The sequence below is a fragment of the Hyla sarda genome, chromosome 1 (assembly GCF_029499605.1).
Source record: "Hyla sarda isolate aHylSar1 chromosome 1, aHylSar1.hap1, whole genome shotgun sequence".
Taxonomy (NCBI): Eukaryota; Metazoa; Chordata; class Amphibia; order Anura; family Hylidae; genus Hyla; species Hyla sarda.
Genome location: NC_079189.1, coordinates 123,244,137 through 123,269,375, shown reverse-complemented (window position 1 = coordinate 123,269,375; position 25,239 = coordinate 123,244,137). Strand labels below are relative to the sequence as shown.

The following is a 25,239-nucleotide window of genomic DNA, read 5'->3' as shown; positions in this document are numbered from 1 at the left end:
TAGTTTATTATTAATATTCTATTTTACAAGTTCCTTCTCTGATTTTCAGTTGCGCCAAATTTAGTGGTGAAGCCTGTAATGTCTTTCATACACTGTACAGAAAGAAGAGGTGACCCTGCTCCCCTATATCAATATAGTACAACCTGAAAGGGTAGCTCTCATTAAAACTAATTTTTGCTATTGCCCTCCTTATGATAAATAAAAAATATTTCTAATGTACTTTGTTTTAAAAAATGAAGTTTTCTATGTTTTATTTGTGCTTAAAAAAGCTCACGAGCACATTTTCCCCATCTCATACACAGACTTTGGACAGAAGTCCAAACACAGATAGTGCAGCCTGGAGTGCTGAGGGGGGGGGGGTGTTCAGCCTCATCCAATCATAGCTCCTCCCACACTTAACTGTCATATGCTGTTGGACACACCCCCTCAGCACCCCAGGCTGCACTTTCTGTGTTTGGGCTTTGGTCCAAAGTCTGTGCATGAGATGGGGGAAAATGTGCTCTTGAGCTTTTTTAAGCGCAAATAAAACATAGAAAACTTCAATTTTTTTAAACAAAGTATATTAGAATATTTTTTTTATTTACCATAAGGTGTGCAATAGCAAAAATTAGTTTTAATGAGAGTGCTCATTTAAGGCAGCAGCAGGTGCATGAATAACATTATAGAGTAGTAGTGAGCAGTCTAAGCTGTTAAACAAGCACTGGGATGAGGTATAAAACTTACTAGAACTTTTAGCTGAGTTTCTGAGAATCTTTTTGCCTTTTCTCCCACCTGCTCCCCCCTTCTATGGATAGCTGTTACCTAATACTTCAGTGCCCTCTTTAAGCTCAAAAATTATTTTAAATGATGAGGATATAAAGGGAGGGGGGAGATTGATAGATTAACAAAAATTATAATTATCTCTAATAATATAATTAGAGATGAGCGAACTTTTGAAAAATTCAATTCCACCAAATTTTCTAAAATTTTTATTTTATTATATTTTTGCGGTGAATCTATATTAAAAAAGGCTATTTCTGGACTACAGAGAGCCTCAATAGGGGTGTAGAACGCTTTGCTTTGTTCTAACACGCATTTGGAGTGTGCTGGGGTAGTGAAATAATAGTGTTATTCAGAATGACATGCAGATTACAGGCATCGCTTTTAGAATCACTACCCCAGAGCGGCACAATGACAGAGCCTGGAGGTGGCATCAGTTTGAGGAGACCATATAGTGGCTGAATGACACAGCGTGGAGGTGTTGGCAACATGAGGAGACCAGTGGCTGAAGGACACAGCTTGGATGTAGCTGAAGCATGAGGAGACCATATAGTGTCTGAATTGCGCAACTTTTAGTTGGCAGCAACGTGAGTAGACACTAGGGCTTCACAATCCCTTAGTCTAAAAGACGAATTTTGAAATTTAAATTGAAGATTTAGGGTAGCTAGTGCTACCATAAAAAATTATTTGGCCCAGACCTAGGCCCAGCAACATCAGCAAACCATATATTGGCTGAATGACACAGCCTGGAGTTGGTTGAAGCATGGGAAGATACCATATAGTGGCTGAATGGCACAGCCTGGGGTTTGTGGCAGTGTGAAGTGACCATATAGTGTCTGAATGGCACAGCCTGGAGTTGGGGTGCAGATGAGGAGACAATAGGGCCTCACAATCTCTAAGAATAAAAGATACATTTTGAAATTTCCATTGAAGATTTATGGTACCTAGTGCTGCCATAAACATATATGGGTAACAGGCCAAGCAGCATCACTAAACCATGTAGTTGCTGAATGACACAGACTGGAGCTGGCTGAAGCATCAGTAAACCATATATTGGATGAATGGCACAGCCTGGAGTTGGCTGAAGCATCATTAAAACATATATTGGATGAATGGCACAGCATGGAGGTGGCTGAAGCATGAGGATACCATATAGTGGCTGAATGAGACAGCATGGAGGTGGCATCAGGAGTCCTGAAAGGGACCCTGATTCAAGGAATTTCTGAAACTGGGGAACAGCACCTTAATTAGGTTTTTCAGTATCCAAGGCAGCACAATGAGAGAGCCTGAAGGTTGTAGCATCAGCATGAGGAGACCATAGAGCAGCACAATTAGAGAGCCTGGAGGTGGCAGCATCAGCATGAGGTGACCATAGTGCAACACAATTAGAGAGCCTGGAGGTGGCAGCATCAGCATGAGGAGACCATATGGCTTCACAATGACAGAGCCTGGAGGTGGTAGCATCAGCATGAGGAGACCATATGGTGGCACAATGACAGAGCGTGGAGGTGGCAGCATTAGCATGAGACCATATAGCAGCACAATGACAGAGCCTGGAGGTGGCCGCAGCAGCATGAGGGCCATGCCAACTGAGGGTTGAATCTGAGGAACCCACCAACTGTTGACTGGGGGTGTCGGATGTCACTTGAGATGAAGTGGATGACCGAGTGAACCGATCAATCACGGTTGCTGGTCACAAGACAACTGCTAGCTGACACCGAGAGCTCAGACCTCTCGCTGCGACTCTGGCTGCCACACACCCCTACTCCACTGCAACCTTTGCCTGCGTCTGATGAATTTAGGCCTCTGCCAATCCTTTGTGCACGTCCTGGCACTACTCTGCTTGGCATACTTATTGTGTATATGAGGGGATACATTTTTACTATGCTTAAAACAGTATTTGTGTAGAACAGCAACAGGAGTAGACTATTGGTTGTCCTTTCACAGTATCTAGGCCCTTAACAGATTAGCAGGTTTAAAATAGTACACTACTTAGATGTAGGCATGCTGTATGCACTTATGAGAGCAGAGAAATGCACTGCAATACGCTTAATAAACATATTGGAGTTAAACACCAGCCGGTGATTACTGTTGCCTGTCCTTTCACAGTATGTAGGCCCTTGACAGAGTACACCACTTAGATGTAGGTATGTGGTATGCACTTATGAGGGCAGAAAAATGTGGTAGAGTACGCTTAAAAAAACATATTTTAGTACAACATCAGCTTGTGATTACTTTGGCCTGGACTTTCACAGTATGTAGGCCCTTGACAGATTAACAGCTACAAAATAGTACACTACTTAGATGTAAGTATGTGGTATGCACTTATGAGGGCAGAAAAATGCGGTACAGTACACTTAAAAAAACTTATTTTTGAACATTACCAGCAGAACACAACAGTGCTGCAGCACAAAAAAGCTGTGTACTAAACACAAAATTGCATTCTGTCAAAGACTATTAGGAATGGACTGCTGGGTGTGGATTATACCGTCTATAGACTAGTATAACCAGCAAAATTCTTCCTGCCTCCTTTGCTAAGGTTTATGAAGTTGAGGCAGCTTGTTGAAATGTATGAGGAAACACACAGCTATGTGCCCCTCTCTGTAATACAATGCTGAAGAAAGTGACTGGGAGGTTTATGGCTGCAGTAAAAATAATTTTCAGTGAAAAAAACACTGCTCTCTGTCCACCAGAACGCTGATGTGACTGGGATGTGAAATACTGCTGGAATGAGCTTTTTGGTGTAACACACACACAGCGATGTCTGTCCTATCTCTATGCAGTGTAATGGATGATATGACGAGCTGCAAAATGGCTGCCGATTATATAGGGCTGTAAAATCACAGGGGTGACTGGCTGCTGATAGGCTGCATCCTGCATGTGATACAGAGTCATCCCGCCTACTTCCCTTCCCGCCTTGCCTTCCCAGCATTCCTTGCCCCATGTACTGACATGTGGATCCGCCATTTTTGATACCCTGGAGCGTGGACCGCAGGAAATTTAATTTAATGAAGCTATTCACCCAATAGAATCGCTGCGATATTCACATTCATTGTGAATCGAATATTTCATGAAATTCGTAACGAATTCGGGTTCGTCAGCTTCGATTCGCACATCTCTAAATATAATAATATAGTATATTGTTTCTTATATTCACTAGTACTATTGTTTTATGCAAAGTTTGATCAAAAGTCAGTTAGAGCCTCTTTGCGATCTTCAAAACAGGGCCAAAGCTGTCAGAGAAAGTGCATGCTGCAGATCACACATGCTCTATTCATGCTGCAGATCACACATGCTCTATTCATTTCTATGAGAGCACTGAAGATACCTGAGTATGTATGGTACTCTCATAGAAGTGATCTTCAGGGGTTCCAGTGGTCAGACTCCCTGTGATCAGATACTAATCCCCTTTCCTGTGGACAGGGGATGTTATTTTTCACTGGACAACAAATCAGAGGCGCATAAAGGTAGGGTGCATATCTATATGCTGCAAATCTAGGGGTGCCCAATTACAACTCCACGTTTGAGTTTAGGCCATATGTATGAGCCCTGCAGGTAGATATGACAGAGTGCATGTCTCTTCAGAATATCTTGTAAAGGATGTTGAACAGCAGATATAAATAAAATACTGTATTTTATTTATATTTTATTTATCATGTGTCTCAAATAACAAGACCTTTTAGGGCTCTATGGGAGCATCCTTGGGCACTGTAAGATTTGGCCATTTGACAATGCATGTTCATCGCTTACAACTCTTTGTCGGAGATATGGCTGTTTATTCATGGAGGCATCACTTTACAGGAGTTGTCCAGGTACATAAATAAATAAAATATAAATACATTTTGTAATATATGTAATTAAAATCCTACTCGTCTACCCCAGATGCCTGCAGCTCAGGGTCTGACATAATTTTGTTCCCTGGCCATCACCACTTTGTCCTGCTTTTGAGATTAGTCTTCTCAGCAGGAACTGCCAGCTCAGCCCCATCACCAACTGAGGTGGGACACTGTTGTGACCTGTAATTGGCTGGACATAGTAGTTATGAGCAGGGGGGAACAGATGATGTCAGACCGGAGGTTAAGGGAGATCAAGGTAGGTGAGTATGACTTTTTTATTTTTATAACAACCCTGTCCTATATATAAAAAAAAAATGATGTCCCTGAATAATATCTTTAAGCATATTTTGTAATATCAACAGTAATATTTTTATCTATTGCTAAGTAAAGAATATATTAATAGGATTTATTTTCTCCTTATAGTTTAAATCTGAAAAGTGTGAAGGCTGCTGAATGCCAGAGCTATTTGCATTTGAGAAATGTATCTAAGATCAGTAGACTGTGCATGATTTGTTATCGACTTAACCTGAGACAGGTGTAAATCTGCAATCACCATTAAAAGGCTCCATCTGCACCAATCTGTACAATGCGCGAGGCAGCTAACTACATGATGCATGTTAATATTTTAATTTGATTCTTAGCAAAATTCAGCAAAATAATCAAGCAAACCTTTTCTGTATTGTTGGCTCATTTTTTGCACGTTATGCATTTTTATAATTGGGCCAGATGTTAAATCTTCTGCAGAGGAGACAGATCCTCCGAATGTGGGATGTACTTTATCAGTCAGGCATCCCACAGAGCTTCAGGTTAATGTAGGAATGAAACAGTGAGTCAGACACTGTGTGTTATACAGTTCCATGGCAGTTCTTTGGGGACTAACCCATGATGAGCATGGAAGTGCAAGTCACATGCTAGATGCAAGAAATGTAACTGTTTGGAGAAAATCATAAGATACCTTGGAAGAAAATGGCAGAAAATATTTAAATCTTTTAACTTGAGAAAACCATTTTAAAACAAATCTTATACATAACGTTCTGCAGGTGTACAGTGTGTTGCTACTAGGAAGCTAAGAAGAAGTATGGCTTCCAGAATGCATTTAAAATTGTAGTTTTATTGATGAAATAGAAAACAAGCTTAATATTATATAATTATTGTACAGATTGGGCCATTTATATGTATTCACCTTAATAAAATGGGAATGGTTGGTGATATTAACTTCCTGTTTGTGGCACATTAGTATATGTGAGGGGGGAAACTTTTCAAGATGGGTGGTGACCATGGCGGCCATTTTTAAGTTGGCCATTAAGAATCCAACTTTTGTTTTTTCAACAGGAAGAGGGTCATGTGACACATCAAGCTTATTGGGAATTTCACAAAAAAAACAATGATGTGCTTGGTTTTAACATAACTTTATTCTTTCATGAGTTATTTACAAGTTCCTGACCACTTATAAAATGTGTTCAATGTGCTGCCCATTGTGTTGGATTGTCAATGCAACACATAGGCTTGCATTGAGGGGGCGGAGCGTGACGTCACATGGGGCGGAGCCGTGACATCACTATGCTCCATCACCGTGATCGCTAGTAATCAGACCCAGAGCGAGCACGCCCCGGGGGCTGATTCTAACGGGGTGCAGCGTGGAAGATCACGGGGGTCCCCAGCGTCGGGACCCCCGCGATCAGGCATCTTATCCCCTATCCTTTGGATATGGGATAAGATGTCTTAGCACCAGAGTACCCCTTTAACTCTGCAGGGTGCCCAAATTTTTGCAGATGACATTTTTTTGTTTTCTGTTATTTTGAAAGTGTAAATGATGGAAATAAAATCACTACTGCAAACAGTCCACATTTAGGAGTTTTTCCATAAGCTCCCATCAAACAACAACTGAGCTCTGCACATTCAGATTCCAATGAAGCAAGTCTGGAAAGCACAAGAGGGAATATCAGTGCTATGGGGTGTAATATCCCCATTCCCAGCTTTACATTCTTCCGGCAACCCTTTCCCGGCACCTGCTCCAGTCCTCTCTTGTGCAAATCCGACCCCAGGGCTCTGAAGTTGTTCCCCCCGGTGGTCGCAGCCTCCTCGGGCTTACTGCCCACATCGGAACGGCCCCATAAGATGGCGTGGGGGAGAGGAGGAGCCTCCTAGCTTCTCCTCATGAATAACTTTAATAGGACAAGCTACCAATTTGCATCATCGAGAAGATAGCTACTAATGACTATATGTGTAGAATTATTCAGGTGTTTATAATTACTTCCTTACAAGCAATGTGACATGTGTTACTCTACAAACAACAGAATCTGACAATTCTTAAGTACAGTGATAATCACAGATTGGGAATTAGAACTTTAAATGTATCTTTATGTATACAGACTCATTCTCACAGATGCAATATAAAAGGTTATTACTCATTGCAATAGCTTGGCTAGTTTTGAAGACGCTAATAGTCCTGCACATATCACCTTTTCATGAAGAAAATGGTTATTATTCATTGTAATAGCTGTACTGGTTTAGAAGACACTAATAGTTCTGCACATATCACCTTTTCATAAAGAAAGCCAATTTATATGTTTCTCTCTTTCCATTTGTTCAAGGTAACACATTTCAATGTAACATTGCCTTTAGATTTCAATGCTTATGTTGTTTCTGAAATATGATTTTCTTTTGGGGGTAATTCAGTTCGTGCAGTGGTCAATTATATAAGTTGCGTTTATGGAGTCTGTGGCGTGTACACAAAGTCAGGGACAGCAAATCGCAGTAAGTGAAGCATTTTTCTACACCTTTTTTGTGTGCTGGAAATGTTCTACACATTTATTTAATGGTCACAGAGCATTTGATACATTTTGTGCAAGTTACATTTTTTGAAATTTCACTCTTCACATACACCAAAAATCTAAGCTAAGTCTGGGCTGGTGTAGTTTTAGAGACTTTTCGGTGGCTTTGCGCCTTCTTTGAACCTTTTCACAAAAAGGCGCAGTTCATAAAACCCTTCTATATCATGTGTATTGCCAAAATCAGTGGATTGCAACTCAAAATCAGCAAACAAAAAAATGTGCAAACCAAAAGGCGCAAATCCTGCTTGCTCCTTTTTTGCGCCTTTTGTAGACACAAAAATCTGTCTTAAGACAATGATAAATGTCGGCCAATGTGTTTATGTGTGTGTGTGTGTATGTTCCAGCATCACATCCAAACGGCTAAAGATATTAACATGAAACTTGTTAACATGAAACACATGTTACTTATATGTCAACAACAAACATAGGATAAGTAATTTAACCCTTACTTGCCCCCATTTGCCAGGCTTGGAGTTTTTGTTCAAAGTCCCATACAAGTCTATGAGAAATATATATTACTGCATAACTTCCAAACAGCTGGAGATATTTTGAGAATACTTGGTCACATGTTACTTACATGTCCACTTAATATATATGATAGTTAATTTAACCCTTAACTACCCCCATTTGTGAGGGTCGGGGTTTTTGTTTAAAGTCCCATGCAAAACTATGGGAAATGTATGTTCCCACATAACTTCCATATGGCTGGAGATATTTCATTAATACCTGGTACACATATTACTTATATGTCAAATAAAAATATATGATAGTTAAATTAACCCTTACCTACACCATTACATAAAAGATGTTTTTTTGTTTCAAGTCCCATGCAAGTATATGGGACTTCCAGTACCTTACTCCACAAACTCCGCTCTGCATCTCCTGGTGCATGTGTCAGTCCAGTTTGCAAGCCACACCCCATCTCACAAAGGCACGCTCACTCTTTAAGCCCCATCCCTTTTATTATCTACCCTTTTAGTGCATCGGTCTGGCTTGCAAATATGAGGACGGGATCTGAGGACGGGATAGGAGGTCGAGATAGGAGGACGGGATATGAGGTAGAGATATGGAGACAGGATATGGGGTAAGGCTATGAGGACAGAATATGAGGATGGTATATGAGAAAAGGATATGAGGTCAGGATGTCAATATGGGATATAAGGTTGGGATATGAGGATGGAATATGAGGACGGGATATGAGGGCGGAATATGAGGACAGGATATGAGGTCAAGATAGGAGGTAGGAAAGGAGGTCAGGATATGAGGACGGGATATGAGGATGGGAAATGAGGACTGGATAAGAGGACGGGATAGGAGGTCGGGATATGAGGTCGACATATGAGGATGGGATATGAGGACGGGATAGGAGCTCAAAATGTGAGGTTAAGATATGGGAATGATATATGGGGTCGGGAAATGATGATGGAATATGAGGATGGGATATGAGAACGGGAAATGAGGTCGGGATATGAGGATGGGATATGAAGTCGGGATATGAGGATGGGATATGAGGTCGGGATATGAGGACGGGATATGAGGATGGGATATGAGGTCTAGATAGGAGGACAAGATATGAGGATGGGAAATGAGGACGGTATAAGAGGACGGGATAAGAGGACGGGATAGGAGGTCGGGATATGAGGTCGACATATGAGGATGGGATATGAGGACGGGATAGGAGCTCAAAATGTGAGGTTAAGATATGGGAATGATATATGGGGTCGGGAAATGATGACGGAATATGAGGATGGGATATGAGGACGGGAAATGAGGTCGGGATATGAGGATGGGATATGAAGTCGGGATATGAGGATGGGATATGAGGTCGGGATATGAGGACGGGATATGAGGATGGGATATGAGGTCAAGATAGGAGGACTGGATATAAAGGATGGGAAATGAGGACGGTATAAGAGGATGGGATAGGAGGTCAGGATATGAGGTTGAGATATGAGGACGGGATATAAGGACGGGAAAGGAGGTCGGGATAGGAGGTCAGAATATGTGGTCGAGATATGAGGATGAGATATAAAGACAGTATATGAGGTGGGGATAGAAGGACTAGAGATGAGGTTGAGAAATGAGGACGGGATATGGGGTTGGGATATGACAACAATATATGAGGATGGGATATGAAGTCAAAAGCTTCCTCCTTTGTTGATTTTCCTCCCCAACAAGGATTAGGAATAAAAAACCGGGCAACACCGGGTACTCAGCTAATGTATAATAAAAGTTGAGAAAAACAAAACTTTAGTGACTTAATCTTAATAATCCTTATTTATTCATAAGTTTTACTTTAAATTATACTAAAGATAAGTTGTATCTAGACAAAATGCTACATATTATATTGAGAAAAATTAACCGCTTAAGGACTGAGTGTTTTTCCGTTTTTGCACTTTCGTTTTTTCCTCCTTACCTTTGAAAAATCATAACCCTTTAAATCTTGCACCTAAAAATCCTTATGATGGCTTATTTTTTGCACCACCAATTCTACTTTGTAATTAAATCAGTCATTTTACCCAAAAATCTACGGTGAAATGGAAAAAAAATCATTGTGCGACAAAATTGAAGAAAAAACGCCATTTTAAATTTTGGGGGCTTCCGTTTCTACGCAGTACATCTTTCAGTAAAAATTACACCTTATCTTTATTCTGTAGGTCCATACAATTAAAATTATACCCTATTTATATAGGTTTGAGTTTATCGCACTTCTGGAAAAAAAATCATAACTACATGCAGGAAAATTTATATGTTTAAAATTGTCATCTTCTGACCCCTATAACTTTTTTATTTTTCCACGTACGAGCAGGCATGAGTGCTCATTTTTTGTGCCGTGATCTGAGGTTTTTAGCGGTACCATGTTAGTATTTTTGATCGCTTTTTATTAATTTTTTCATGATATAAAAAGTGACCAAAAATATGCAATTTTGTACTTTGGAATTTGGCACACACCATTGATCATGTGGTTTAATAGACTATATATTTTTTTAATTTGGACATTTCCGAACGTGGTGATACCTCATATGTTTATTTACACATTTTTTTTTTATGAGAAAAGGGGGTGATTCAAACTTTTATTAGGGAAGGGGTTAAATGATCTTTATTCACTATTTTTTCTGCACACACACTGATCTTTTGCATTGATCAATGGTTTCTCATAGGAATCTCAGGCACTGAGCAGTCATTCGGCGATCAAACACCAGGAGGCAGGTAAAGGGACCCTCCTGCTGTCCTACAGCTGTTCGGGAAGCCACGATTTCACCGCGGCGATCCCGAACAGCCCCCTGATCTAACCGGCTACGTTTTACTTTCCCTTTAAACGCGGTGTTCAACTTTGAACGCTGCTTCTAAAAAGTTAATAGCACGCGGCACCGCTGTTGCCACGCGCTATTAGCCAAGGGTCCCGGCCATTGTTAAAGGGCAGGCCCGACCCACTATGATGTGGGGCCATGCTGTGGCCCCGCGTTATAGAACGGGAGCAGACTTAGGGTGTACAGGTACACCCTCAGTCCTTAAGGAGTTGAACTTTGGTATTTTCACATATTTTTGTTGCACATATATAGTATAGTGACATATCCTTAGGCTTCCTATTCACAGGATCGGGGATAAGTGTCTGATCAGGAGAGAGATCTGACCTCTGAGACTCCCCACAATCTTCTGAATTAGTCCTGACTCTCCAAACAGAAAGCTCCAACCCCAACCTTCCGAGACATACTAGTCTCAGCAGCTGTGGTGCACTCAGCCAATCACCGACTGAGGCTGGACACCCCTTGGTGATTGGCTAAATGGTCCATCACTGCTGAGACTAGTACATCTCAGAAGGTGGGAGGAGGGGGCACTGTGCTCAAGACCCGTTCTGGAGGTCAGGCAGTGGTGGGTGTTTTCCGGGATCCCAGAGGTTGGACCCTTGGCCAGACACTTATTGCCTATACTGTGGATAACTGGATAACCACTTTGATGGTTATGTATCCACACCTATGGGTCAACTTTTGCGCTCATTTGCACAGTATGAATATTAAACAATGGCATAAAATGGGGATATACATAATGGTAGAGATTTATCAAAACCTGTGCAAAGGAAAAGTTGCCCAGTTGCCCATAGCAACCAATCAGATCACTTCTTTCATTTTGCAGAGGCCTTGTTAAAAATGAAAGAAGCAATCTGATTGGTTGCTATGGGCAACTAGGCAACTTTTCCTCTGGACAGGTTTTGATAAATCTCCCCCAATGTGAATAGAATCTCCCACTTGGTATTCTATAGGTATGTCTATACATTTGTCTATATTGCATCTTATATATGCATGTCTTTCTATCCTATGCAGGCATTTTCTCTTGGACTAAATGATGCCCAACTCTACACATGGACAGACGGCCTCAGAAGAAAGGATTGGCACGACTATGACAGTATTCAAAAGGATGCACTACGCTCAGGTAGGAAAGTGTCATCTTTTCATTTGGCGACCTCATTATTTTAATGACTAAACATTAATGTTAGTTGGAACAGATGCATGCGTAAAGAAGTAAACACATACATTATTCTGCACATGGATTGCCTGTGGTTAAGTATAAATAGAGCAGATTTACTATTTAAAATGTGCCAGAATTATTGTTTTAACTTTATGCACTGAATCCTGGTAGTAAGGCTTCTGTAAAGGAGAAAATGGTTTATGTGAAAGATGCCTATCTGATGCCCGTATCAGGAACTGTCCAGAGCAAGAGAAAATCCCCATAGAAAATCTATGCTGCTCTGTACAGTTCCTGACACAGGCAGATGTGTCAGCAGAGAGCACTGTGGACAAGACAAAAAAGAAATTCAAAAAGAAAATAATTTACAAATCTGTTTAACTTTCTGACAGCAGTTAACTTAAAAAAAAAAGTTTTCCACTGTATTACCCTTATAAAATGCAGAACTGTGCACAACAATCGCACCAACTGCCAACTACTAGTCAGGCAGTCAGAGGCTATGTTTTTATATATATATATATATATATATATATATATATATATATATAAATGTGCTGAGCACAAACGTCAGTTACTGATGTTCCTCCTGCATTGTTAGAAGTGTTTGCCTCTGCACGGTCAAGGAAGATTGCTTTTGAAATTTTTCTTTTTTACAAATGTTTCAAAGCGTGCCGTTAGCTGTAGTTTTCTACTGCCATCTTTCCAGCGTCCAACAGCGTCTTATGAATCTGTGAGGATTCTCACTCTTTTTTGCACTACTTTAACTAGTCCTTATTATTTGCGGTAATTTTTGTAGTAGGCCAATAAAATTTCCCAGCAGAATTTGCTCATCGCAGAATTTTTCCATACATTATAAGCCCTTGTACACTTTAATGGCTATTATTTTAGAAACAAAATATTCCATCGCTTGAGCAAGAGACAACCTTTTGTTTAAAAGGTATAAAGACAGGCCAAAAAGCTGTAGCAAGGCCTAAAGATGCTCCATATCAAACAGATTCTGATACCTTCTTAGACTGTTGGCACTTATTTTTGCTTGATACTAGGTAAATGTTTCTTAGTAGCTAACCTTTTCGTTGGTTAAATACTAAGTACATCATGTGCGGAATGGAATCTTATGATTTTTTAATAGAGCTATACCATTAAAATATGGTTAAATGCATTAATTAAATTAACATTAAGCTACAACCTGTGGCTTTCTTAGCTTGGAATTCTAAGAACTTAATAGCATGAAATTATGAGACCTTAATAGTGGTTTTAATTGGCAAGTTCTTCTCTCTCCTATACATTTTGTATAATAGAGGCAAATTATTTCAATTATGTATACCTGGGATCAATTGCATAGAAAGCAATGAAATAAAAAAAATAAAATAAATAAATAATAATAATAATATACCTTCAGAAACAAGAATCTCAATTAATGCTATATGTTATAGCTTGTTATATTTTTTAATACAGCATAGGAAACTCTTGCTGTTTTTAGTATTGCTTTATAGATGAGGCATCACCTGACAAACCCAGGCAATTACCATGTGATCCCTTGACTTGGGCAATAGTATGAAATGCTTCATGGGAAAACAGTTTTCAAGGATGCCTAGTATTTATCATTTGTGTTATGTCTTACTACGTTAAACAAATAAAAATATTAATGAAATATGGGATGGGATTTTTAATCTTTTTTTGTAAAAAGAAATTCTGGGATGTGATGTGACCAAAATGTAGCCATTTTTGCATTTGGTTTTTGTATTTGTTTACGTCATTCACCATGTAAGATCAAGAACATTATATTGTAATAGTTCAGACAATAATGCATACAGCAATACCAAATGAGCTTATTTTTATAGTTTAGACTATGTTATCTGAAAATGGAAAAAGGGTGGGATTTTTTTTATTATCCTTTTTTTTTAAATGTTTAAACACTTTTTATTCTCAAATGGGGACTTTTATTAAGCAATACTACTTTATGGCATTGAACTGTTAAAACAGCAAACTTCAAGTATAGTCTGAGTCATGACCGACTGGGGAACAGGGAGAGTGAGCCCTAACTGACCCTAAAAAGACTCTCCCTGCCTACTTGCCCATCCATCCTAAACGTTGGATCGACAACTGGGTGCCGGGCCCCTTCATGCGCTAAAGTGCAGTGGCGTAAAAACACATAATATACATAGTCATTCACAGGCCAGAAACAGAAAATTACTGGACAACCAGATATACCAAGCAGGATACAAATACTAACAGGGCATAATATAAACAGGCAAACTGATAATGAAACATAAGACACTGTTCACACTGGGACACAGAACTAAAAAACTGGACACTCCACAAAAGGAGTAGCCATTAATTATAAAGCCAAATAGGCTACTGGCCAGCGGACACACCCCACCTTGTGGACAAAATGCTGACCCAGTAGGAAACGGAAACATAATACATGAAACACTAGACTAGAACCGAATGAGTCTGAATAGACTCCAGAATACAAAACAGAAATATAACATACAGAGCACAGGGTATAAGCAAGACTCAGACACAGTGTGAACACAGACAGAGAAGAACAAACAAACATAATCCTAAAAACAACTAATGTAAAACAGACTAAAATACAAGGAGCATGCTATATAACGATGGCTAAAAACTCAGATAAAATGACAAGATAAATGCTCAAGCAGACATAGTCAAAATACTGCACATACCGACATAGTGGCATTAATCTAAATAACCAGCACCGAATGCAGGAGAAGACACACCCGAGTTTTCATTCGTTCAAAGCATTAACCATTCCCTACCTAGGAAGAATAGAAAACTGCTCTGAAGATCCTAGTGTGTGAATACACACCTAAACAGAAAAATACAAAAAACAATAAACGAACATTCAAGCCTGTATGACAAAGACTGTACAAGAATATCTCCATATGGCTGACAGGAAGGCCTCCAGAAGGCCTCCGACTACCATGGTAACCTTTCACACCCTGCAACTGTGCCAAATAGGTACAGATCGGACTCCTGAAAGGTACAACACCAGTCAGCTTTCTCTTTGAATGCACTGATGGCTATTGATTGTGTCATGTAGAGGGTTAAATAAGATTACCATTAAGAGGTTAATATGTCTCTTCTCTAGAACACTCTACAGAAACTAGTAATCTTAAAAAATCTTCACAAATGCAATAGAAGGCAAGCTGAGCAAATAATTGAGCTCAGACAGTGACCTGTCACCTGCATTGCTGTGTCCAGTTGGTGCAATACATATCCCAGCAGTGTCACTGCAGAACAAACCTATAAATGATATCACATAATCTATTACAAAGCAGCGGGCTAACATGTATTTTAACATAACTATGCTTTTAAAGTGTTGAGAGTGAATGTTGAATAGGCATCTATGGCCAAGTTATGTGCATCCGGTGGATAGGGGATATGTTTTTCTGATAACCACTTCAACTTCACTTACTGTAGCTTTCTCAAATGTGATAGTCCCTTTAGTTACGGTATTTATCGGGGTATACCACGCACCGGCCTATAACACGCACCCTCATTTTACCAAGAATATTTGGGTAAAAAAAGTTTTTTACCCAAATATCCTTAGTAAAATGAGGGTGAGTGTTTGTGCATGCGTATACCCCGATACACCCCCAGGAAAGGCAGGGGGAGAGAGGCCGTCGCTGCCCGCTTCTCTCCCCCTGCCTTTCCTGGGGTCTAGAGCCCTGCTGCCGCCGCTTCTCTCCCGCTGGCTAACGGCACCGCTGCCCGTTCTCGAGTGACGTCATTGCGCCGCGCCGTGCAGCGCATAGCAACGACGCAGGGGACGCACACCGGAGGCCTGAAGCAGCGAGGACCCGACCCCGGCAACAGGTAATTATGCAACCGGGGATGGGGGAGGCATCGGGGCAGCGGCGCCGGCAATGGGTGCCGCTGCCCCTTCTCTCCCCCTGTCTGTCGGCGCCGCTGCCCCATTGCCAGCGCCGCTTCTCTCCCCCTAGCTATCGGTGTCGGTAATGGGGCGCCGGCACCTATAGTTAGGGGGAGAGAACGGGCAGCGGCGCCGATAGCCAGGGGGAGAGAAGGGCCGGCAGCAGGGCTCTAGACCCAAGGACAGGCAGGGGCAGCGCTGGTACTCCTGTACTGTATAGTTTCTCTTTTCACTTAAAAACTTATGTGCCTGTGTCCAGTTTCGATGGAGCAGCATTTCTAATGGACAAAGTCCTTGACCTATTTAACGCTATAAAAATGAAATTGGCTATTTAGTTATCTGATGTAATAAAAGGTTGGTAAATCAATTACATTCTTGTACAAGTGCATGTCAGACAACTGAAAAACAGCTCAGTTCAGAGATCATTTTGCTTTGCATTTTACTGTCAGCAATAAATTTAAAGAGTTTTACAAAATATCATTAACTGCACTTATTTACTGGCATGAACCTAAATGTGGAGCTTGGGATATGGAACCGAGAGTAAGAACCAGAACCATGACAGAGATTTAAAATATGAATCAAAAAAACAAGAAAATTATATCTGGCTTGACATACATTCCCAGTCAGTTTCCAAAACTCTTTGTTGAAGTATATCACTGATTTTAAGGCTGGGTTCTTGCTTAAGAATTTCTGGCTGGACAAAATCTGTCCGGAGCTTCCAAGTGCGTCCAGTATCGACTGAATCGGTCCGTGCTAGGCCCACGTGGACATTGCCATCTCCATAGACAGCAATGTCTGCAGAGTGGGTTAGGGGATAAGATGTCTGACCACGGGGGGGGGAGGGTTGGCCGCTTGGCCCCCTGCAATATTCAGGCTGGCACCCAAACGTTCTGAACATTTCTGCTATGTTCAGAATGTCGGGGTGCGACCTGGTCATTTGGCCTGGAGAGCATTCCCAGTGGCCAGACATGCCCCCACCCTTTGAGGCAATTGAAAAGATATTGAGCAGCTGTAATATGCTATTTTTTCATGAAATATGGGTGACAGAGACATAAAAATTATATGTACATGATCAGGATGAGGTACTGAGTAACATAAAACTGTAACTATTTAAATTTTTTTGTGTGGGATCGGACAGGTATGCTTTAAATAGTATATATAGATGTTATATGATAGCTCATACATTAAGATTTGTGTGCCACATAATCAAAATATATAAACTTTTATTAACATTTGACATTTATCCTCTATATAAAATGCATATAGAATGTAAATACACCAAAATAAAAAAAAATTATATCTGTGTCTGAATAATGTTACTTGCTTCCATAACATATTGCACTTCATTATTATCAATTTCTGTCTCTAAAACTTCTTGAGTGAGCTTTATAGATCTTTAGCAGCTTGAACAGAAAACAAAATAAATGTGAATTTTATTTTTTTGGGGGAAGTTTCGTTTCCTTGTAGACTTCTTTTTCTCATTGAGACTATATTAATCTTGTATCAGCCTCTACAGACAGTGAATAGATAATGTTCTAAGACATAATTGAATACAAAGTTTAACCAGTTTAGTCATTTTAAACTAGAAACAGCTGCAGCCCACTGGGTAGGGGAAATGTGTTACCTGTGGCATGGATATGGGTTTTACCGGAAATAACTTAAAGGGGTACTCCACTGGCCAGCGTTCAGAAGTAAATGTTCCGAACGCTGTTTTTGTGCTGCGGGGGTCAGCCACACCCCTCATGATAAAAACATGTAAAAGAAGCTGTGAGCGAAAATATAGATGTATTAATAAGCCAAATCAAAGAAATATTTGTTTAATATCTTCTATGATGTCACATGAAGGGTTTTCATGTAAGAAATGTAAGTCCAACTTCTACGGTCAACCCTTAGAAAATAGAAGGGAGCCCATTGTTCTCTATTTACTAAGGTCCCTGTTCATTAAGATGATAAGTGGATTGTAAAATAAAGCTAGCAAAATGTTTTTGACATGTTTAAAAATACACATCCTTGTAATAAATGAGAGTTGACCAGTTATTATGTTTCTTGCTGTTCTACTATACTTTGTTCATACCATACAAAGAGAAAAGATGCTCACGGCACTTGATGCGCTGACATCATAATGCTTCTTTATTCAGACAAGGGGTTCACAGACATCGGGAGTGGAGACAGTAAGAACAGGTCAACAACCGTTTCGCTGCAACCGCGGCTTCTGCTGGACCTTACGTCACATCCAATTTTTTAAACTTAAGTATGCGACCAGCCTTTCAAATCACGCCCCACCTGTGAGTTAACTACTCAGTTGCTGAAAGGTGAGGAGGGTGCATACTGAAGTTTGTTACAGCTTAGAAACATTTTCACACATATGATATATTATAAGAAAAAAATGCAACATATAATAATGTGCATGAACATTGAAAAAATAATAAGAGTGTAATCGTTATATGTGGGGTAGAGACTAAAGCCACAAAAACAAAAAAAAAATCTCTAACCCTAAAACAATGTGTGCACAACACAAAATAACTATAATGATATGATAAACTGAGATATATGCAACACAGGAGCCAATATACCCACAACCTTAAACTACTTATTCCAGATGCTAAGGTCCTTTTGTTCGTTCAATCCCACATTTCCTAGGGCTTCTGTTTTTAGGATAATCGATGTTTCATGTTTCAATAAAACTTCATTTCTATTACCACACCCAGCTAAATTCTGAACACGAACCAATCCCATAAAGGACATTGATTTAATGTCACCTCCATGGCATTCCTGTATGTGTTTAATGAGTCTGGGAGAGCCTTTGCCAGTGCTTATCGAACGTGCATGTTCAGAAAAACGAGTATTAACGGATCTAATTGTTTTGCCCATGTAAAAATGCCCACACAGGCAGTTAATGGCATAGACCACTGATTTGGTCCGACAAGTAATGTCTTAGTTAACAATCCACTTTAGCCCTCCTAGCTGGACTTCCTGACCTGGTGACATGAATTTACACCAATGACACGAGCCACATCTAAAATTCAGTCATCTTGGGTGGTGTTCACCCGACCCTTAATGAGCTTATCCCCCAAATTTGGGCTCCTGCGGAAGGTGATCAGAGGTTTTGTCTTGACCACATCCCGCAGGTGCTCGTCCTGGGCAAGAATGTACCAATTTTTGTAGATCACCCTCCTCAATGTGGTTTCCATAGGGCTAAATTCAATTCCTTTGAATTTAGCCCTATGGAAACATCATTGAGGAGGGCTTTGTATGGTATGAACATTCGCTCCTTCTCTACTGCCACTGAGCACCGAAAAAACTGACTTTGGGATTGCGGCTTCTCCTAATTCGGCACCTCTCCTGGTACTAGATATCTTATGGTGGCAATCTAGGCAGTGCCGCCCTATACATCTATTGTGTTTCCTACTATACTTTGTACTTAAATTTCTTGAAAATCTGACCTCAAAAGAAGTCTAAGGGTATGTTCACATGAGCAGATCCTCAGCGCAGATTGCACTGCGGATCTGCTGCTGAAGGACCCCTGTATGCTGCCTTTACAGGTGCCTGCTCGGAGCTGCAATCTGCCGCTACAAGCAGACACACTGCGATGTGCAATTCGCCACGCGCATGCGCAGTGTACTCACACGCATCGCGGCTGCTCTTGGCTTAGCTTAGGGAGCAGGGGGAGCGGCCACGATGTGTGCGAGTACACCGAGCATGCACGGCAACTTGCACATCGCAGCAGTGCCTGCACGTAGCGGCGGATTGCTGTTCCGAGCAGGCACATCTAATGGCACCCTGTAGGGGTCCTTCAGCGGCAGATCTGCAGCATAGTATATGCTGTGGATCCACTCGTGTGAAAGTACCCTTAGGCTGGGTTCACATCACAATTTGAACCTCCAATTAACAGTTACGATTTTGGAAGCTCAAATAAGCTGAAATTGTATTTGTGCATGGACAAGTATGGACCCATTAACTTCCATGGGGCAGCGGACCTGATTTTAGTCAGCTAGGGACTACAATCGGGTCATTTTCTCAGAGCATGGGATTTTTAAAAGAGTACCTGTCATCAAACCATATTTTCTAAACTAACTCAGATTATATTTCCTAACTACTCCTAACACCCCTCCTGCCCTTAAATTTTTTTCCGAGCTTTAAAAAGCTCTGTATACTACCTTTTCACTTGCTCACATTGTGTTAGCTCTCGGCAGGAGAAAGTGGGCGTTCCCCAGCAGGCGTGACATCACTGAAGCCTGCAAGAGCTGTGCCTCTCCATGCCCCGCAAGCACCTCCTGAGTTTGGTCTCCTGCCAGTCCGGGAGGAGACCAAACTAACTGTTTGATTTGCGTCAGGGAACAGAACAGAGCGATCTAGTGGCCGTTTTTTCAATCACATTAAAATGTATAAAGATTGAGAATTTTAACAGCAAGTAAATAGCCAAGTGTCTTATAGTTACATAAGGAACAATATATTAAAAGTTTAGTTTGGCGACTGGTGCATGATTTTCAGTCCATGTCAAAAACCGGACCCGCTGAGAAAATGGCCCGATTGTAGTCACTAGCTGACTACAATCAGGTATTTGTACACCTAAACAGCTACAAAATGATGCAAATGTAAAAGTAAAAAAAAAAAGGAACTGATGAAATGCAAAGAGGCAAGGATGAAAACTTAGTTTATTGGCTTTTTACCTAGGGCAAGTATAATAAAACAAAATTTATACTCAAGCCTTCAAGTGCTCTGAATCCCTCCCCTTGAGTCCCTAATAACCAGTGGCCTGGTGATGTCACCATACACTGTTCAGGGAGGACTGTTGCAGCCAATCATTGGTCTCAGTGGTCACATGCACTTGTTGCCAATAATGGCACAAAAGCTCTCCATAAAGAGGGCAGAACTGGTAAAATAATTATCAATGAGTTAAAAAATATGCTTCTTATAGGTATTACTCTTGCAACATGAAAGAACAAACGGAATGGTTCAGCGCAGGTTCGGTGAAATAGCAAAGATTTTATTAAACAGAAACAGGTACAATCATGGTGATGCATTTCACTAGTTCACAGCCTTACTCATACAAAAATTAGAACACACTGAGGATTCTTAAATAGGGAAAAAAGAGGAGTCACCAATCAGGTAATACATCACAACTGAGATAGACTGCTTACCTCTATCACTCTACTACTATCTGAGTTATATTTCTACGAAAAATACAAAGTAGAAAAGCATGCAAATTGAATAGAATCAAACATAGTTCACACATATGAATAAAAGCACATATAACTAATGGTAACATGTCCATTAAAATAAGGGCAATTGTCATTGTTCTTGTGATATGGCACCAAACACTGAAGCAGACCAAAATAAACTGTAAAATGAGGATAACATTACCCAACTTAAGGGGGATTTTATAAATTGCAGTTATTGCAGTTAAAATGTTGTATTATTAATGTAGAATAACATCCTGCCTGCAGTTCAGTCAAGTAGGAAATCTTGTTTGCAATTTAAGTATCCAAAAATACTAATAGTTTTTGTTTTGAACCCCCACCTCTGATAGGTGGAAAAACGTTGTTAAGTGTTAAGTTTGTTAAGTGTTAAGTATTTCCCGACATGTTTCTCCGCACAATGTCTTGATGCCATAGAAACATGACGGGAACAAAAATGGGGGATATCGGAAATATGTTTTCTTATTTTTGTTTTGAGATTATTGGAGGGGCACCCTACGTATTCTGTGTGGTTCTCTTGACAGGTGATTAGATAAATAACATTTGCGGTTGCAATTAATAAAATGCTTCACCGCAAATGTTTCTCCGGAGGTACAAGACATGAAAGAAGTAGAGACTTTCATGACAGAACAGCAAATACAGCTGGTATGGCCACATTTATAATTACCTACAGTAGTGAGCCATGTGGGAGATTTTATTACTTCAATATTAAATAAGCTTGGTGAAACCCTCTGTCCTATTGTTCTGGCTCTTTTCGGTACACATTTGTAGCCCCCATCAAATACTCCTCTATAGGCAGGGTCATGTATAACCATGGGGAAGAATTTATGTATGGTATTACAAATATGCTTAAACTCCTGACTATATGGTGTAGAAAAGGTAATGGGCTTGACTTTTTGTTCAACTGGTGTAGGGTCATGTTTACCATAGATTAGTGTATTACTGTCCCTTTTTTCACAATTTCTTTTGGCCCTATCTATGGAACATTGCTGGTACCCCCGTTTTTTCAGGCTAAGTCCAATTTGTTCAGCCCCCTGGTCAAAATCTCCTCTGGGCCCTTATCATTTGCCCGACAAAAAAATGTTTAACCAAGTGGTGGGTGACATGACATGGCTTCTAGAACTGAATTGATGGCCATCTCTTTCCTAAAATTTTGGTGTAGATATTCCCTGTAATAGAATCACCAGTTAATGTCAAATCCAAAAAAATTGATGGAAAGTGGTTCTTGATGTACTGTAAATACTAGTTTACAGTCATTCTAATTGAGAAAATCTCCAAAATGTGGTACGGCCACCACATCAGATCCCCAAATAAAGAGGAGATCATCTATGTACCAGCCGTATCAGCAGATATAATCTTCAAATATGTTATTAGAGGCAAACAGAAACTCCCTCTCCCATCAATATATAAATATGTTGGCGAGAGAGGGTGGAAATTTCACACTCATCAATGCCCCAGTGACTTGCAGGAAAAACTTCACATTAAACATGAAGTTATGCGAGAGTAAAAATTCAATCGCTAAGATGATATATTCCTACAAGTCACTGGGGTAAGATGATTACGGATTCAAGGATCATTTAATAGCAACGATGGCCTGATCATGTGGGATCACTGAATAAAGAGCTGTAACATCAGCCGTGAGACATGTCATGTTAGCCCTCCATTTTAACCCTTGCATCGCTGCTAGATGTCTTTAATAAACCTTGAGATTAGTAGTATGAGGGGTTGTAGATACGCATCAACCCATTCACACAGTCGTTAATTTAACGACCCTATACCAGCAATGATGGGTCTCATTTTTAGGGGAAATTTACTTTTTTTTTAGAATTTCAGGAGTAAGTGGAAGATAGGAATAATAGGATTCTTGACAAATAAATAATCTGCTTCCTTTTTCGTGAGGGAGCCTCCACTCACTCCCGAATCCACAATAGACTTAAGTTGGGTCTAAAAAACACTGGTCGGTTTTTATGGTAGCTGTCTATATGTACTATTATCATATAGAATTTCTTCGTTTAATTTACAGTATATATGTTCGATGCCACATCACAAGAACAATGACAACTCCTCTTATTTTAATGGATATGTTACCCTTAGTTATATGCGTTTATTTTTTATTTTTATGTGTGTGAACTATATTTGATTCTATTCAATTTGCATGTTTTTCTACTTTGTATTTTTAGTAGAAGTATCACACGGATAGTAGGGGAGTGATAGAGGTAGGCAGTCTATCTCAATATAGAAAAAAACTCATTCTTCAATATATTAGACTAGCTTGAATGCTTCAAACATTGGAAATCAAAAAGATAGACAATATATAGATCTCCATTTGGGGAACATTGAAGTAGAGATTGGAGAAAAAAAATATTATATATATATATATATATATATATATATATGTGTATATATATATATATATATATATATACTGTATATACACTGTATATATATATATATATATATATATATATGTATACTGTATATACACTGCTCAAAAATAATGAATGAATGAACTAATTGTATGAAATACTTTCATCTTTACATAGTTGAATGTGCTGACAACAAAATCACACTAAAATTATCAATGGAAATCGAACTTACCAACCCAAGGAGGTCTGGATATGGAGTCACACTCAAAATCAAAGTGGAAAACCACACTACAGGCTGACCCATCCTTGATCTAATGTAAAACAAGTCAAAATGAGGCTCAGTAGTGTGTGTGGCCTCCACGTGCCCGTATGTCCTCCCTACAATGCCTGGGCATGCTCCTGAGGAGGTGGCAGGCCAACTCCTGGACAGTCTGTGGTGCAATGTGGCCTTGGGGAATGGAGCGAGACATGATGTCCCAGATGTGCTCAATTGGATTCAGGTCTGGGGAACGGGCGGGCCAGTCCATAGCATGAATGCCTTCCTCTTGCAGGAACTGCTGACACACTCCAGCCACATGAGGTCTAGCATTGTCTTGCATTTGGAGGAACCCAGGGCCAACCGCACCAGCATATGGTCTCACAAGGGGTCTGAGGATCTCATCTCAGTACCTAACTGCAGTCAGGCTACCTCTGGCAAGTACATGGAGGGCTGTGCGGCTGCCCAAAGAAATGCCACCCCACACTATTACTGACCCACCGCCAATCCGGTCATGCTGGAGGATGTTGCAAGCAGCAGAATGTTCTCCACGGCATCTCCACATCTGTCACATGTGCTCAGTCTTAAAGGGGTACTCCGCTACTATAACTTTATCAATACATTTGCCCATTGTGTAATGTTGTTTAACTCTCTAATATGCTTGCTGTGTCAATAATGCATATTATTTCTGTTAGACTTACTGTTCCTATGTGCAGGAAGTAGTGTAGTTTTTTGGTGCTTCATGACTGCTGACAACGTTTGCGGCCATGTTGTTGTCAGCCCGCCATGCAGTGTCGGCGTTGACGTCCGCATTTCCCTCCTCCCGTGTCCGTAGTCAAGCCGGCCCACTTTTTGAATATTAATTCTTTGAAATTGTGTGGGAATGACGTTTTTCACTTTCTTTGCCGTTTCTTTGCCCTTGTGTGAGCGCCCTAGCCTGGTCCAATCGTCCTTTGCACCAGGCGCATGCGTGATGTATATTTTGAGAGTCGTCTTCGGCGCGTAGTGCGCAAGTATGGTCATTTTGTGAATAGCGTTCTCAGCACTACGCTTACAGCGTAGTGCTAACGTCGGCTACGTCAGTAGCGTAGCCCTGTGCATGCGCAGTAGTCCTTACAGATAAGGACTTACGTTAGTAGCGTAGTCCTGAGCTGTAAGGATAACTGGGCATGCGCAGGGCTACGCTAAGAACATAAGCCCTGAACTGAAAGGAGAACTGCGTATGCGCATGGCTACGCTATTAACGTATGCTACATTAGCACTACGCTGGCCGCGTAGGGATGCGCAGGCGCACATTTCTCTACCGAACTATGGAACATAATGGGCGTGGAAAGAAGAAACAAGGGGCGGAAGCTAGGGCGCCTATGGGCGGAAATAAAAAAAAAGGGGCATGCACATGTGCATGAACAAAAAAAAGGATTAGGATCCGCTGACAAAGGCCCCTAAAGTGCTGCCCTCTTTGTGCCTGCTAATAGCGGCAATCCACCGCTACCAGCAGACACACTGTGATGTGCGAGTCGCAGTGTATCCGCACATCCCGCACATCGCGGCCGCTCCCCCGACTCCCTGAGCTACACAGAGAGCTGCCGCGATGTGTGTGGGTACACTGCAGGGTAACTCGCACATCG

General features: G+C 40.7%; 1 protein-coding gene across 1 annotated transcript in view; it reads left to right on the top strand.

Moving 5' to 3' along the window:
* LOC130345428 (fragile X messenger ribonucleoprotein 1 homolog B-like) overlaps positions 1-25,239 on the top strand; it is a 616,453-nt gene that overhangs the window by 332,453 nt on the left and 258,761 nt on the right. Inside the window, exon 2 of the mRNA XM_056554515.1 lies at positions 11,752-11,860. Within this exon, the coding sequence (XP_056410490.1) occupies positions 11,752-11,860 (109 nt within the window). The remainder of the gene's footprint in view (positions 1-11,751; positions 11,861-25,239) is intronic.